Source organism: Miniopterus natalensis, chromosome 6 (genome assembly GCF_054644295.1).
Source record: "Miniopterus natalensis isolate mMinNat1 chromosome 6, mMinNat1.hap1, whole genome shotgun sequence".
Taxonomy (NCBI): Eukaryota; Metazoa; Chordata; class Mammalia; order Chiroptera; family Miniopteridae; genus Miniopterus; species Miniopterus natalensis.
Genome location: NC_142086.1, coordinates 42498406 through 42514476, shown reverse-complemented (window position 1 = coordinate 42514476; position 16071 = coordinate 42498406). Strand labels below are relative to the sequence as shown.

Sequence of the window (16071 nt, the reverse complement as noted above, 5' to 3'; positions counted from 1 at the left end):
TCAGCCGTCGGAGATGCTGAACAGCTCCCGCATGAGGGGCGTCGCGAAGGGGTGTATGTCGTGGATGCGCAGCAGCCGCTGGGTGTGCTGGGCATTGATGCTGCGAAGTTCGGTGAGCATCGCCATGATCTTCAGGAACAGGAACCTGCAGGCCGGCCAGAGGAGATGTTGGGGGTGCAGCCCACCCTTGTCCCCACCCACCAACCCTGGGACCGCTCTGAAGTTGTACAAGTTTGGGGACGTTTAATCTCAGAACATTTCAGGTCAGTCGAGAGAAAGGCTCAGTTGAATTCCTTAAGCGTCTCTTTTAGCCTGTAGACGAGAAGGGCAGAACAGCCTGGGGGACTCAAGGGGTGGACCTGCACCCCCTGCTCTGGGTTTGAGTACATGCACATGGAGATGTCCGTGGGGACAGCCGGGCACTGCAGGACCACGTGCATAGGTCAGTTTGGGGGAATCACTGCCTTGGCTCACAGCTGGGGTGAGGACCGAGTGCAGCGGTTGTGGAAGCAGGGGCTCCAGGCGGCTATCCCTTCCTGGGTCTAGCCAGGATCTAGTGACTGAGTCACACCTTGTGCCTCAGTTTCCCCATGATGCCTCCCAGCTCCATACAGGGCAGGACTGAGCAAATGAAGACACAGCCACTGAAGCATCCCAAGATTCTGAGCTCAGAAGAAAACTGGAGCAGGCCAAGCAAGGACACGGGCACAAGTTCACCCTAGTGTACTCAGTGCTGGCCTTCACCCTCATGGCTCGAGCCTGTGGACCACGGAGGCCCCATGAAGGGTGGAAGCCCCTGTCCACCAAGCCCTTAGCCACCTTCCTTCTTTGGGTTGTAGAGAACCCACTAAGGAGTTTCCCGCACTGTTTGCTTGTCTTTGCTCTGGGAGGCAGTTAGGCAGTGCCCAAGAGCGTGGGCTGTGGACTCGAGCTACCTGGGTCCACCTCCAGACCCCATCTGTCTGCTGTGGACCTGGGGCAGTCACCCTGAGCCTCAGTACCCTGCAGGATGGTGGTAGCACCCACTTGGTGGGACTGTTTTCAAGACTAACAGCTGGCCCTTCTCAATAAATGATAGCTATCATAGATGTACTATTATCATTCATTGTTATTGTTATTTTTATTATCATGATGGTTATTGCTGGCCATTGCTAGGAGATCTTGTAGGAGCCTCAGGAGACTGCCTGGCTGTTCCCACCCCTGTGCCTCAGCAGCAACATCCCAGCAGTGAGGCATGGCCTCCGGGCTGGAGCCCAGACTCACTGGGCAGGAGGCCTCAGTGGAAATTAGGAAATAGGACCCCAAAGCCCTGGCAACCAGAGCCTGCCCAGGAGCGGCTCCAGTCTGCTCTCCCAGACACCCAGAGCAGGCTGGGCCTGGAGGCAGGGCTGCAGGGGACCCCCCCTCACACCCTCCCTGCTTGCCGCTCACCGGTGGCCAGGCTGGGGGCGACAGTGCTCGATGTAGGCCTTCAAAGCAACAGCAAATCGCTCCTGCAGCTGGTCCACTATGCTGCGCTGCACCACACCTGGGCGGTCTGGGAGGAGGGAAGGCAGTGTGGTGCCAGCAAGGCCATGGGGGCAAAGACAAGCTCAGCCCAGCCCAGGGAGGGCAAATTGCCCGGCAACCACCTTCCAGAGCCAGGGACACCCAGGCGGGGAAATAAGTGGGGCACCAGGAGGGCTGTGCATTGCCCCACCCACCCAAGGAGAAACCAGCCGGGGTCCCCATCTTGGCCCTGCAGTGAGAAGGGGGCAAAGCCATTGGGTTCGACCTTCCCTGGGGAGGGTAGAGGAGGGACTACTGCCGCCTGCAGCTAAAGCTGAAGGGATGGGAGCAGGCCTGGGGGCGGGGCGGGGAGGCCAGGCCGGCCGGGTGGGGCCTCACCTGGGGAGAAAAGGGAGATGGCCTGCATCAGCACGTACTCCTCCTTACGCAGCTGCAGCTTCTTCAGCATGTAGTGGAATTTCAGCACAGGCTCCAGCAGAAGCTGCTGGAAGCCGCCTGTGGGTGGTGCAGGATGAGTGGGAAACATCAGGAAGTGGACCCAAGACCCAGACGTCCCTCACCAAGGTTTTTCTCCCTGTCGCCCGGTCTTCTGCCCTGTGACCCCAGGACATGCACATCCTGGTGTAGTCTCCTTTCCTTTTTCCCCGTGGCTCCCTCCCTCTGCCGGGGCAGGCAGGTGGCTCTTGGGTACCTGCAGGGTCTTCCAAGCAGTAGGACAGCCGGCCACACTCCCAGGTCCCTGTCTCTGCGTTGAACACTGTGTTGAACCTCAGTTGGCACAGCTCAAAGGCGGCCCCCTTCAACAGGGAGATCTGGTCCTCGATGAGCAGGTCCCTGGCAGCAAGGATGGAGGGGATGCCAGCTTCCTGGAAGCCACCCCAGGCCAGCCCCTCTCCCATAATCCAGAAATCAGGGGAGAGGGAGGGAAAATTGGTTCCTACCCCCTGAGGATTACTACAGTTGCTTCTGGTTGCTTCCAATCTCTGCCCCATCACTATCCAGCCAAGCATGCTACCTTAATCCAGTGTCCCATTATCCTCAGGGACTCCCCAACAACGGAGCTCGGTGTCCCTTACAGTCTGGCCCCATCTCCAACTTCTTGCACAGCCACCGAACCACAGCGCATGCCTTGGCTACTGGTCCCTGACCTCATACTTTCTGTCTCAGTTTCCCCACTAGAAATGGTTGCCCCTTTAGCTTCACTTGAGTAAATTCTGCTAGTCCTTCAGGCCAAGCTGTCATTGCGCATCCTAGAAATCTTTCCAGAATGTTTTTGCAGCTGCCACTCCTCTGGTGTGAGTTCCATGCAGCAGGGACGTTTGCTTCCTGTGGCCTACTTTGGATTTTATATTCCTGCAGTTTCTTGCCAGGCAGCCTTGAGGCCCCTCACAGCACTGAGCACAGGCCCGGCCACAGTGGTTGCCTCTGATGTTCCCCCGCTTGGCTTTGCTCTTCTCCAGAATTCAGTCCCTTGTTTTCCTCACACCCTCTTCTCTCAGATCCATAATACTGAGCTGCAAATGCTGTGAAATTTATCTTAGTCTTCTTGTCTCCCCAGCACCCAGCCCAGGGCCCGGCAGGTAGTGGCTCTGAACATCGCACTCTGTGCTTCCAAATCAGGCCTCTGGTTAACTGTGACCCTGTACAAATTCCTCGGCCTCGGTGAACCTCAGTTTTCTATCTGTAGAATGAGAGTGATAGCAATGCCTGCTCCTGGGCAGTCATGCTCAAAGCTGTGGCCACGAGAACCAGCGAGTGGCCTCCCCTCCAGGTGTTAAACGGGATGTCAGGGGATCATCAAGGTCCACAGGTGTAAGTAGGCTTTTCTCCCTGCTCCTCTGACCTCATTGCCACAATTCAAACCCCACTCCAGCCTGTGGCTACCCTCACCCCTTAAATAAGTCCTATGTGTCACCCACAGGGCCACAGGGGAACCCATGGGCTCCTGGAATATAACTGCCGTCTGCCACTGAGGAAATCGGGGCCCATCGTGTGTGTTAATTCAGCTCCACCAGCTAGCCCACCCGGGACAGATATGCCCACTGCCATCTCCAGACCTGACAGGTTAGGTGTCACGGGGCAGTGTTTCCCACCAGGCCAGGAGGATCCGAGCTTTCTCGCTGCCCCGCTGCCCCACTGCCCCATGGTTGTTGCCGCCACACCTGGCTGTGGGGAGCCCCAACCCTTTGGTCCTCAGGACCGCCCTTCCTCCCCAGGGCCTTCTCAACCGCCTCTTAACAGCTAGAGACCCAGCATCTGTGCCTGTCTCTCTCCTTCTCCTTCTGGACTTGCCTCCCTTTCCTTCCAACTCTTTCTTTGTTCTGGAACTGTCGACATGTGATTCCTGCCCTTTCAGGGAGAAATAGGGAAGGAAATTACTATTGAATGCCCATCATATGTGAGCTGGATGCTCTTCAGATATTTTCTTGTTTCATATGACAGCCCAGCAAGTAGACATCATTGGCTCCTTCTAGTAGTCGAGGTTGAGACACTGAGATTAAACAGCAGGCCCCCAGGCCCACGGCGGCTAAGGAGCCACGCTGCTGGGGCTCCATTCCCTCACAGCGCCAGGTGCCCCGGGGTGGGGAGGGCAGGCATAAAGGAGGGTCTTTGGGCACCAACATCCCCCAACTTCAGAGGGACCTGCCCCAGAGCGTTTGAACCTGCTGGCCGCTTTCTGCTCCTTTCCATACCCACCCAGCCCCTACGTCCTACCTGAAGTGGGAGATGACTTTGGCAAAGTTGATGATGCCTCTGAACATGTAGGTTGACATGTCAGCCATGTGGGGCAGCAGGGAAAAGATTTCTTTCCCACTGCCTTCGGCTGGGGGTTTGTAGTTCCAGACACTGCCGTCCTCCCCCCGCAGCTGCAGAGACATGACCTTCAGTGAGTACAGGTCTTCTCTGACCTGGCTCCACTTGATAGCTTCTTCCCCTGACACAGTCTGTGGGGACTCTGGGACCTTCTGGCCACTGCTGAGCACCTCGGGCAGCTGGAACAGAGCGGGAGGTGGGGAAAGGAGAGAGACGGCATGTATTCTCCCAAACAGGCTCCCGCACAGGCCCCAGATGGGCACCCGCAGCAACAGGCTTCAGAGGATGCACAGCTGCAGGCATGCGTGTGCACTCGTGCACACACACACACACACTCACAGCACTTGCTTCTACTCCCTTGTCTCCTCCTAGGTGGAGCACTCTCTGGATCTGTGAATTAATGGTCCCTCACATCCCCGCCTGTCAGACACGCATTGTTCCCTGGCCCAGGGGAAGGTGAGGGGGCCTATATGCAAGGGTGCGTCCCAAGCATCCCTGACCTTGCACTTGGAAGACTTAGAGAGAAGGGTCTGGGGTCTACAGATGGAAAGAACAGACTTCTGGGGGTGCTGGCCACCAGTTCCCTGAGCTGGGCAGGTCACCCTCGACACTGTGAGCACTGAAGGGGAGGAGGGCACGGGGGTCAGACGTGGCTGACGGTGCTGAGATCACTAACGTTTCTCGAATCAGTAAAACCAATTCACAAACGTCACCCCCCCCAGCAGGCCCTGGCCCTGTTTTCATAAAGCCCTGAACACCAGCAACTCTGGGGCAATTCAGCTCCAAGGCTCCACTTATGGCCCAGCTCCCACCTGCTGCGGAAGGACTTGTGTTCCTGACAAGTTCTAACTAGTCCCTGGATGCTGCTGCTGGTATCCAGGGAACAGTCTTTGAGGATCTCTGCGAATGAGATTGGGGTTTTAAGGAGCTGGCATAGCTGCTGAGCCAACTCCAAAGCCTCATACCCGGAAATCCTTGAAATGGGAGAAGGTGGTGTCGAAGGTTTTCATCTGCGCGTCCATCAGCTCCCAGATCATCATCTGCTGCTCCTCAGTCAGACCGCTGGCTGCGGGGGGCTGCGTCCCGGTCCGTTCTCGCTTCTTCCTCCTGATCAAGGCCCGTCTCTGCTCCACGGCTGCGTCAGACATGATCACTGTGAGGACAGCCAGGGGCAGGCTCAGCTACCTGCAGGGGCTAGGCCACCCGCTTAACGCCCCCGGGCAGCAATAGGGGAAGCGCTGTTGACAAGAAAGCCACCTTCTCCAGACTCATGGGGACTGTAGGCTCCTCTGGAGAAGCGGTTGGGTAAGGACAGAGGGACGTGGTGCGGCTGGTGTGCTGCCCCAGACTGCGGGGTTTGTGACAACTTTGTGGAGCAGTGGGAAGAGCTTGGGCTTCAGAATCAAAAGGCGCTAGATTTGAATGACAGCTGGGTTTGAGTGACAGTGGTGACCCTGAGCAAACTCCTTAACCCCTCCTGCCTTCAGTTTTCTCCTTAGTAATCTGGAGTGACAGAACTCACCGCCTACTGCTGTCCCAGTGAGGCACCGCGGAGAACGTGCCTAATATAGCTCCCGGCTATATTATGTAGGGGACACACACACACACACATACATATGCATACACAGACATATCTACACACACACACCTATATGAATATATATACAGAGGTGGGCAAAAGGAGGCTTATGGTTGTATTATTAATAATACAATAATTAATAAATAATAATGCAAGAATAAACTGTTTCCTGTACTCACAACTCTAAACCTACTTTTGCTCACCCTGTATATTCACATATACACACCCTGGAATTTAATAAATGTTCAGTAAATGGCACCTGGTAGCATGTATACCTGTCTAGTGCATTAGATACCAAGAAGACACCTCAGAGTCCCCCAAGTTCTCCAGGTCTCCAATCCCTTGAAAAGGTGGGTTCACTGCTTAGCAAGAAATGTCAACCCAACCACTTCCCAAGTAGCCTGGAGTCTTCAGGCCTCCCGTGGATTTCTGGAGCCCACTTGTGTGTGCAAAGTGAAGCTGAGGGGGTTTGGGGGGACAGAAGGGACAGTGAGTGAAGACCTCACTCTCAGCGGGTCTACAGGAAAGGCTCTCTGCCCATAGGCCCGGGGTACATGTCCCCTGAAGGAGGCTCCCCACTCTGTGACCGAGGGAGACAAGAATACACTGGAGGCTTCCAGTCTCTTCCCCACGAGCTTTCATCTCAAAGTGACCTGGGGGCACACTTATATCAAAGCTCCACAGGAGGAATGAAAACATCCTTTGTCACCTGTGTACAAACAGTTCCGCCGCGTCTGGGGTAGCCGATGGGTCATATCACACTATGTGTCTCTGGCTTCCCTCTCCCAAATTCACCTCCTCCAATTTGGCTAAAATGCCATAAGGTCAATTATAAAGGGAACAAAAGAATCACAAGGGCACCTGAGGGGAGAGAGGGGCATGGCTCTGGTCTGAGACGCCCACTACACCCAGAGCAGAGGATAAGATGCCCTCCATCCGTCACGCCTCCCAGGAGGGACTGCGGCGGTGCCGGCAGATGGGCACAAGCTCTGCTCCACCTGCCTGCCTGCTGCCACAGGCACCCGGGCACGTGTGCACGCACATTCAGGGTGCACATCTGCACACCTGCACAGACACACCCCAAGGCCCATTCCTACTGGGCCCTGGCTCACATGCCCCCCACCCCCTCGGGCACACCCTGCACTCACTCTCCTTCTTCATGCCGCTTTCCAGGCACTTGCGCAAGCGGCAGGCCTGGCAATGTCGCCGGGTCTTCTGGGTGATCTCACAGGTGCCCTTCCGGAAGGGACACCTTAGCCGGGCGTTGCGTTTCATGACCCTCCTGTGAGAGAACAAAGAGCAAAAGGGAGGCCCCGGGGAGCAGGCCAGGGAGCTCCAGCCACACCTCCCTTTCTCCCTGTGCCCTCTGTTACCAAGGACCACTAGCCGCAGCCTCTGTGGGCCTGCCTTCGCCTCTGAGTTGGGTCAGGTTCATAGGGAAGGTGGGGGCGGGGGCTCTTCAATCTCCCCTTGGGGCTGGGCTCCCCTCAAGCCCGGAGGTGGCTGGAGGAGGGTAGCAGGGGGAGGCTTTCTTGCAAAGTTCACGCTGTGCCTGTGCTTTCAACGGCCTGCCACAGCCAAGGCACTGTCTGGGATGCTTCAGCTCCAGGCCCCAGGCCCACGTCCTCCCCGCCTCACACTCCCCCCCTTCCCCTCACACCCTCTGTCCTTGTTACTGGGGACCCCAGAGAAGGACCTTGGTGATGTTTCGTGGAGGTGGCCTCTTCCTGGATGTCTCCTTAGAAGAGGGAGCCAGAGGAAACCTGACCCCAGGAGGGTAAGAAACATAAAAAGCCCCTTCCTCCTAACCCCAGCTTCAGAGTGGGGAGCCAGGGGCAGCTATAGGAGCAGGCAACCCTGAGGAGGGAGGCTTTCTACCTCCCTGGACAACCGCTCCCCCTCTGGAAAGGTGGCTTCTCCTGATTGGCCTGGTGGAGCGAAGGGGCTCACAGCCCTGTAAGAGTGAACGCGGGCACACGTCCTTGCTCGGCTGTGCCAGGTAGGGGAGCAATGGGTCACTGCCTTTCAGAGACCACAGCACCATCACCCTCTCCCCAAGGCCCAGGCATCCAGAACTTCCCACAAAAGACCCAGCCACTGGGGTCCCAATTTTATCCCCTTGCCCTTCACAGCTGAATGGAGAGAAGCAATTCTTCCCTGGCCCCGGCCTCTGGCTCTGGCCCAGCTGCGTGGAAAATGAGGGAGAACAGGCGGGAACATGGGACAGACAGGAGTGGCTGCAGACTGGGCCCTGGGGCTGAACTGGACAGAGGCTGAGCCACACTGCAGTTGATTGGCAGGTGGGGCCAGTGAGCAGCCCAGGGGGCAGGTGCCCCCCTCCCTCCAAGCCCACCCCACCTTTTCTGCCTCCCCAGCTGGTCTGGGTAAGAAACCCCTGGTCCCACTGGAGAACACCCAGAAAGGTGGAGGGTGAAGGGGCTCAGGTTTATCAACGAGAAGCTATGGGGCAGATGCTGGGCTAGATGCTTTGCAGAGCTTTGGAAATTTAGTTCTCACAACTCTACAAAATACATCGTGTCATGTCCCTGACATGGATGCAGAAACCGAGTCAAAGGTAAATCACTACCTGTCCTCCAGGTAAGTGACAAGCGGAAATTTGAATCTGTGTCTGCCTGATACCAGAAGGCAAGCCCTTTGGGGGCCCCAGGACAGCCCAGGTTGAGGGAAGGGCGGGGGACCCCACACCCCAGGCGTTCTACACAGATGCTGTGGGCAGGACCAGGTCTGGCTCAGACGTCCACCCTCCTCCACGCGGCCCTGTAGCCTGGGCCTCACTCGGGAATGTGCTCTCTGTGAGTGACCAGTGCAGGAGTAGCCTGCAGCCCAGTTCTAGCTGATGTGGGATGAGGGGGGTCTCCTGAGAAAGGTTTCCTTGCCCTTAGAAAGAGGAAGAGATGGGCCTTTCTGTTCCCAGGCTGAACACTGTGGTCACTGCCGTGGCTCCAGCATTGTCCTGCCCCAGGGGGGCAGGCTGAGGTCAGAGCTCTCGTGCAGGATGGAAGAAGAGAAAAACGGAAAGAATTGAGCTGCTGGTCACACCAACCCTGAAGCTTTTAGGCTTCTAGCTATGAGAGGTAACATGTTTTCCTTATTGGTAATCCTTTGAGTGGAGTGTTTTGCACTTGTAAATGAATGCAGCCTGACACTATGGCTGGTCTGACCTCTATTATAATCCACACGACACGCATGCTCCTTTCCCACGGGAACATGGGCGTCTTAGAACCTGCCCCAGGCTCACCTAGGCCCGTGGGACCCAAGAGTGGCTCAGGCTTGACCACAGCAGCCTGAAGCCAAGGTTTCATTCAGGGTGTGTGTGGGGACACTGGTTTGCTACAGTGACTCCCTGGGCTGACTCAGGCCTCGACGTCCTTCTGTAAATCACTACCTGTCCCCCACCCACAGGCAGCCCATCTTTGGGACCCAAAGGGGTGCCAAGTCAGGCTGGCTGCCCCAAGAAAGCATGAGGCTCCCAAGGGTGGCCCCTGAGGTGGGAGTTGCTCTCAGCATGCCCTGCCCTCCATGAGGGCTTGGGGAGAGCTCTTCCTTTCACTCCTATCTCTGCTCCCCTCCTTCCCTCTTGGTCTGAGCCCTGCACTGAGCTTTGCTCTTCTCTGCCTTCAGCTGGACCACGTGGGCCCTTCTGTGAGCTTGGTCTTTAGATCTTTGGATTATTTGCCTGTTTCTAGGTGAGCTTGTTTTGTCACACTCTTCATTTATTTTATGCCATTCTTACTTAACAACCACTCTCTAAGACCGATTTGAACACTTGCATTTTAGATTTTCACAGTCTTTTCTCTTTTACAGATTGAATTTCTATTTTATTCAGAACATATGGAGAAACAAAGGGGTATCTTAATGGAAGGAGACCTTTCTCAGGGAGGAAGACAGAAGATGAAGGATCCCTCTGAGATATGAATGCCTCTCCTGAGGCTAATTAGGAGGCCTTCGAAAGGGCCACTGTCCCCACACTCTGGACTTGGGAGATAGTCAAGCTGAGGCCCTGGTGCCCAGTGGGCTAATGGCAGAGCCCCAGTCAGATGGGACCCAATGTGTCAGGGGTGGCTGGTGGGTAAAGGTTGGCAGGCGACTCTACCTGAAGAAGCCCTTGCATCCTTCACACGTCAAGACATTGAAGTGATAGCCAGTGGCCTTGTCCCCACATACACGGCAGACGTGGGGCCCGCGATCCCCCTCCTCTGTGTTGACGGCGGGACTCCCAGGACTGGAGTCCGCCTCTCCGCGGCGCACAGGGTCATCGCGGTTCCAGCTTTCTTCAGGCCTCACCTCCAGGTTTGCGTCCGGCCCTCTGGGACTAGGAACAGGACAACCACGAGTGATTAAAGGACTAGACTGGGATGCGCTGAGGCTGTCCTCACTGTGCGCCACTCACATTTGGTTTGTGGACCCAAGAGATGACCTATCATGGAAGAAATGGGGGTGGGGTGGAGTTGTTACGGAGAGAGACCTAACCGTGTCGTTGTAGGTGCAGCAGTAGGGCCCTGGAGTAAAAGCCATGAACAAGAACGTGGGAGACAGAAGGGTTCAAGGAAGGAACGAAGAGAAAAAGAAAAGGCCACCTGGGTGGACTGTAGACGTAATTCTTGAAGGGACTGAGGTGAGGGGGACAGGAGCTGGTCCAAGGCCTGAATAGAGGGAAGCCCATGGGATAGGCCACTTGTTCAAGGTGGTTTCTGGGACTGGGGAGACCTGGGGGGACAGGCTCTCAGGTGTGTTGTGGTCCAGGCTCCCAGAGAGAGCTGGAATGGCCAGGCAGAAAGAGGGTTTCCAATTGAATAACTGACCAGATGGGGAGAAAGTTAGAGAGGAGCCAGGCTCGCGGTGCAGAAAATAATGGCCCAGGTCCCAGTCAAGCTGGGGCAGAGGTGACTAAGCAGAGAGCTTGTACCCACTGACAGAGCTGCACTCAGGATGGCCACCGAGGCAAACCTGACCTTGAGGGAGTGATTCGACTTCTACTCAGGATGGGCACCGAGAATGGTGAGTAGAAGTTGGGAACTGTCCTCTTCACTGCCCCTCCCCAAAGTCTCTCTAGTACTGAGTGCCGAGGGCCACACCACCGACGATGTCTCCATTTTTAAAACCAAAATAAAACTTGTAGTAAAATTTCAACACACATATTTCTGTTTCTAATAGCATGGCAGATGAAAGGTGACAGTTTCACCTGTAAGGATGAATTAGAAATTAATCTGTCCCCTGACTCTGGCCCTCCAGAAACCTGCAAATAAAATAGGCTGACTGGAATCTTGAACTGAACAGGGATTGTGAGGGATGTTAACTAGACTTATTGTGGTGTTCATTCTGCAACATATACAAATATCAAATCATCACATGGTACAGCTGAAACTAATATAATGTTGCATGCCAATTACACCCTGATAAAAAAATAAATAAAATTTCTGAAAAATGGGATGGAGCGGATATTAAAATGATGACTACCAGTTATTGAAACTCCAGTGTTCTAGCTCCTTCGCAAAAGGCGATTATTATAACATTTATCATTTCACGCAACAAACACTGTTGAGCATCAATCGCACACCAGATACAGTTATGTTGGTTCTTTTTCATGTTCTATAAAAGCTGGGAGTCATTTCTTTGGCAGAAATCCAGGGCCTGCCGTAAAACCCTCCCAATGCTCACAGTCACAGGGAGGGTTCAACAGTCCAACAATGACACAGGAAGGGAGGTTTTGTACACAAGGTATTGCTTCAGGGTACACATTGGAGGAAAACAACCTGCCTTAAATTTTCAGCTTCATGCAGGAGCCACTAAGAAGAGCAGAATCTGGGGCTACAGAGATAGTTGGCAGAAATTCTGCACATAAATGATCAGCCGTGGACAAAGGAAGAGTGAGATGGCACTGCCTCGGCAATCAGTATAAACGTCCTCCCTAGAAGGGAAGAGGTACATTATTACAAGACGCATGAATCACAGAAGCTCAGTAGATGACACACACCAAGAAGACGAAAGAATGTCTCTAGAGGGACTGTAGGGACATCTACTTAAACTGCCTGATTAATACATCGCCCAATTCCTTCACTAGAGGCACTAGAGTTCATGCCAGAATCCCACTCCCTAGCATTGGTGCAACTTTTACTTTCCTTTGCTTATAAGTTTTCTGTTAAAGAAGCAGATACTGGTATATATCCCATAGTCCATTCTCTCATATTATGAAGCCCCAAGTAGAGAGCCCTGGCAGCTATTTTCCAAAAATGGTCCCCAATAAACCTCGCCTCCCGAGAGTCCCACCCTCATGCAGTCCCCTCTCATGATGAGCCTGGGGTGGTCTGTGACTTGCTTGAAGCAATAAAATGTGGGGAAGTGACATGGTGTCAGTTCTGTGCCTGAACCATAAGAAGGCCTTTGCAAAAGCAATTAATTGTAAAATTCAGTATTTAAGCTGAATACCAAAGATAGAGTATATTCTCAGCAAGGAAGAGCCATCAATAGAAGACTGAGTAGATCAGTGAATGTAATGTTTGTGCACCACGGAGGCTCACTGCAGTGAGCACAGGTCCCCACACCGCTCTGGGTGGGTGGCTAGTTGACATTGCTTAGCTAATAGGAGGTGGAGCCAGAATTTGAACCAAGGTCAGTCTGACTGCAAAACCTGTGTTCTCTGTTCAACACTCTGCTGCATCCTTTGCAGGACCCATTTCCGAGTGGGTGAGCCACTTATCAAACCTCCGTCCTTTCTGTGCCACTTTTCCCAGGCAGCGCATTTCAGAGCTCTCCGTGTCGCGTGGTTCCTTTCACGTAGCTCTCCGCTCTTGGGCATCAAGTGATCCCCTAGGATGCTCAGCTCCTGCCATCTCAATGCTGGAGATAGCAGAAGGGACTGAGGAACCTGCCTCCACTTGTCACACCCAGAGGTGTCTTGTTCCATGTCAGAGAAATATTCAAGGTCATGACGCCGGTCCACTGGATCCTGGCTGGTTGCAGGGAGGCTTCATCTGGATTCCACATCCCTGAGCAGAGGCTCAAGCCCGTGGATGGCCACGTGTCTAAAAGGACCTGCAGTTTTTCAGGGGCCGATGCTGCTGTTTTCTACATATTCAGTGGTTCTTGGCCTTTGTATTTTAGTCATTATTTATGTTAGAGGCTTTTTCTTTTGCTTCCCAGCCAAGGCCTTTGACTAAGCCCTTAAAAATACCCACTTTTGCTCAGTTACAGGCCCTCTGGAGAGCTTTGGGGTAAGACACACAGTCAGGTGGTCCCACAGGGTGCTGCCTAAGAAATTGTTGAAACTGCTGAAGGCTCGGTCCTGTGTGCACGTAGCAGTGGTCTTTCCAGGCCGATGGATATTTATATAGATGCAGTTACTTCATTTGTTAAGGGCTTCAAATCCCCTATTAAATTAGGGAGAAGGGATGTCCTCCATGAATGACACACATACACACATGGGGGTGACTCATCATGACTGAGCAGGACACAGTTGCCCCACAGTCTCCTGGATATCAGAGGACTTTGCTTTTTGTTCCCTCGGGCTGGAGATGTCTGGTGCCCAGCACCCTCATAAATAAAATGGAAGCTGCTGACAACACCAACGTGACCTTGGCCATGAAGAGGAGGAGGGGAGAGCACAGTCAGGGGGCATGTGCCACAGGGGCAGATCCGGCAGGGTGAGAAGTGACGGGAGAGGAGGCTGCGGAGGAACTGTGAGGCAGGCGCCACTCAGAAGCTGGAGCTGGGATATGGCTGAGAAACAGGGAGAGAGAGAGACTAGGGAAGGGAGAATGGGGGCTGTAGTTGAGAAATTGTCAAGGGCAGAGTGAAAGTTCAAGCAAAAGTGAGGGACCAGCCCTTCCCAGAGGCGCAGGCGGTGGGAGGGGAGGCAGCATTGAGACATGCCTGGGGCAGGTTAAATGGGGCCAGGGAGAAACCACAGGTGAGGGGCGTTTCCCTTAAGCCAGCACAAGAAAAGCACAGGGGCTGCTGCTCACGCCGAGGCCAGAGGAGAGCCCTGGAGAGTAGCTTGGCTGGTGAGGCTCGGCTGGTTGGAGCGTCGTTCGGTCACCGAAAGGTGGCGGGGCCCGTGCAGGAAGCAACCGACTGATATTTCTCTCTCACATCAATGTTTCTTCCTCTCTCTTTAAATATATACAATTATATTTGCATTATTCCTCAATAAAGTTTTTTAAAAATGTAAAAGATGGTTGCCAGGGGCTGTGGGAGGGAGGAATACACAGTTGTTGTTTAATGAGCATAGAGTTTCAGTTTTGTTTGTTTTCTTGTTTGTTTTTAATATGTTTTTATTGATTTCGGAGAGAGGAAGGGAGAGGGAGAGAAAGAGAGAAACATCAGTGATGAGAGAGTCACTGATCGGCTGCCTCCTGCACGCCCCCTGCTGGGGATCAAACCCACAACCCAGGCATGTGCCCTGCCAGGAATTAAACCTCGATCTCCTGGATTTTAGGTGGATAATCCACCGCTGAGCCACACCTGCCGGGCTTTAGAGTTTCAGTTTTACGAGATATAAAAGGTGTGGAGATCAGTTACACAACAATATAAATATACGTAACAATACTGAATTGTACACTTAGAAATGGGTAAGACGTAAATTTTGTTATACTTTACCACAATTAAAAAAATAACATCACTTGTAACTAAATAAATGTTGATCAAATATCCCAGGAATATTGAAGGGAAGCCAGAGTATTAGTGGCGTGAGTGCCCACATGTCTGCCCGCCTCGCACGGGCGGGGAGCCGGGGGGCTGCGAGGAAGCGGAGCCGCGGGGCAGACGAGCGGCAGGGGAAGGGATACGCAGCGGTTAAATCGCCGCTGTGAGGAGTAAAAATACCACCAGGTCAGTTAAGCTTCATTTAATCCCACATGACCTCAGTTTGTTTGTTTGTTTGTTTGTTTTTAATCCTCACTGAGGATATTTTTTCCATTGCTTTTCAGAGAGAGAGAGAGAGAACTTCGATGTGAGGATGGAGACACATCAATCGGCTGCCTCCCGCATGTGCCCCAGGGATGGAGCCTGCAACCAAGGTGTGTGCCCTTGGCCGAAATCAAACCCAGGACCCTTCAGTCCCTGGGCCGATGCTCTAACCGCTGAGCCCACCCAGCTGGGGATGACCTCAGTCTGTGAGTCACATCTGAGTCCCTGTGAGGCCGGGTCTGTGGCAGGTGCTGACCGTCACCTTCCTTCTCCCACGTCTGCTTCAGCATCCCCACTGCCTCAGGCCACCAAGAGCCCCTTAGCACCTGAGATACTCCAACCCGCCCGTGCACACCAGCACCCGAGCAGCTGGTCAAAGCGCACATTGCAGCCCCTGGGCCTGGGGGCCTGAGCTCCCCGCGTTCTGACAGGTTCTGGGGCTATGACCCGCGGGGCCTGCTTGGAGTAACAAGGATCTAGGAATCCAGCTACCCAGGCAGGAAATCAGCTGCACACAAAAAGCATGTGAGAGAGAAGATGACCGGATGGCGGGCAGAGGGGCTACTAAAAGCATCCGAGGGATCCAGGCAAGAAAGGGATCACACAGGCGTGTGGAATGACCGGCGTCACAAATGGCTGTCGAAAGTCAGTAAGTCAATACACACTTGGGGTGAGAGGGACAGCCCCTTCCTGGGAAGAGGGCATGAGGGGGACATGAAGGTAACACTTAATCCTCAAATGAGGCAAATCAAAAGGCTTTGGACCCAGGCCACCAAGGTTATGGGGAGGAAAGAATGGGCAGGTCGAAGTTGAAGCAACAAAGGGTCTAAGTGAAAGGGGGAAAATGGTAGAAAAATTGTGATTTTGGTGATAGAAACTATTGGAAACAGCAGGATTATGATATATATATACACACACACATATGTTTTATATTTGTCTTATGAGTATATACATAATATGTACATTTTATAATATGTATATATCTACACACATATACATATATAGGATGTCCCCCCAAAATGTATACGCACATTTTAAATAATTATAAAGGAAGTGTTTAATAAAATACATTTCATTTTCAAAATTGAGCTATCAGCTGTTAAAATGCATATACATTTTTTCGGGACACCCTGTATATGTATGTGTGTGTAGCGGAGCATCTATCTACATATAATAAATACGTATATCAGAGGACAAAGAGGAAACAAAGCAGGTAAAGGGAAATTACGTAAGAGTTGAATTCT

The 16071-nt window shown here is 53.4% G+C and overlaps 1 protein-coding gene across 1 annotated transcript in view; it reads right to left on the bottom strand.

The window, feature by feature from the left end:
- Window positions 1-16071, bottom strand: part of NR1I2 (nuclear receptor subfamily 1 group I member 2) — a 30691-nt gene continuing 14620 nt past the window's right edge. Inside the window, exons 2-9 of the mRNA XM_087817805.1 lie at window positions 10017-10235; window positions 7051-7184; window positions 5289-5476; window positions 4225-4502; window positions 2201-2343; window positions 1888-2004; window positions 1432-1537; window positions 1-145 (exon numbers count right to left, since the gene is read on the bottom strand). Coding sequence (XP_087673931.1) covers window positions 1-145; window positions 1432-1537; window positions 1888-2004; window positions 2201-2343; window positions 4225-4502; window positions 5289-5476; window positions 7051-7184; window positions 10017-10235 — 1330 coding nt within the window. The remainder of the gene's footprint in view (window positions 146-1431; window positions 1538-1887; window positions 2005-2200; window positions 2344-4224; window positions 4503-5288; window positions 5477-7050; window positions 7185-10016; window positions 10236-16071) is intronic.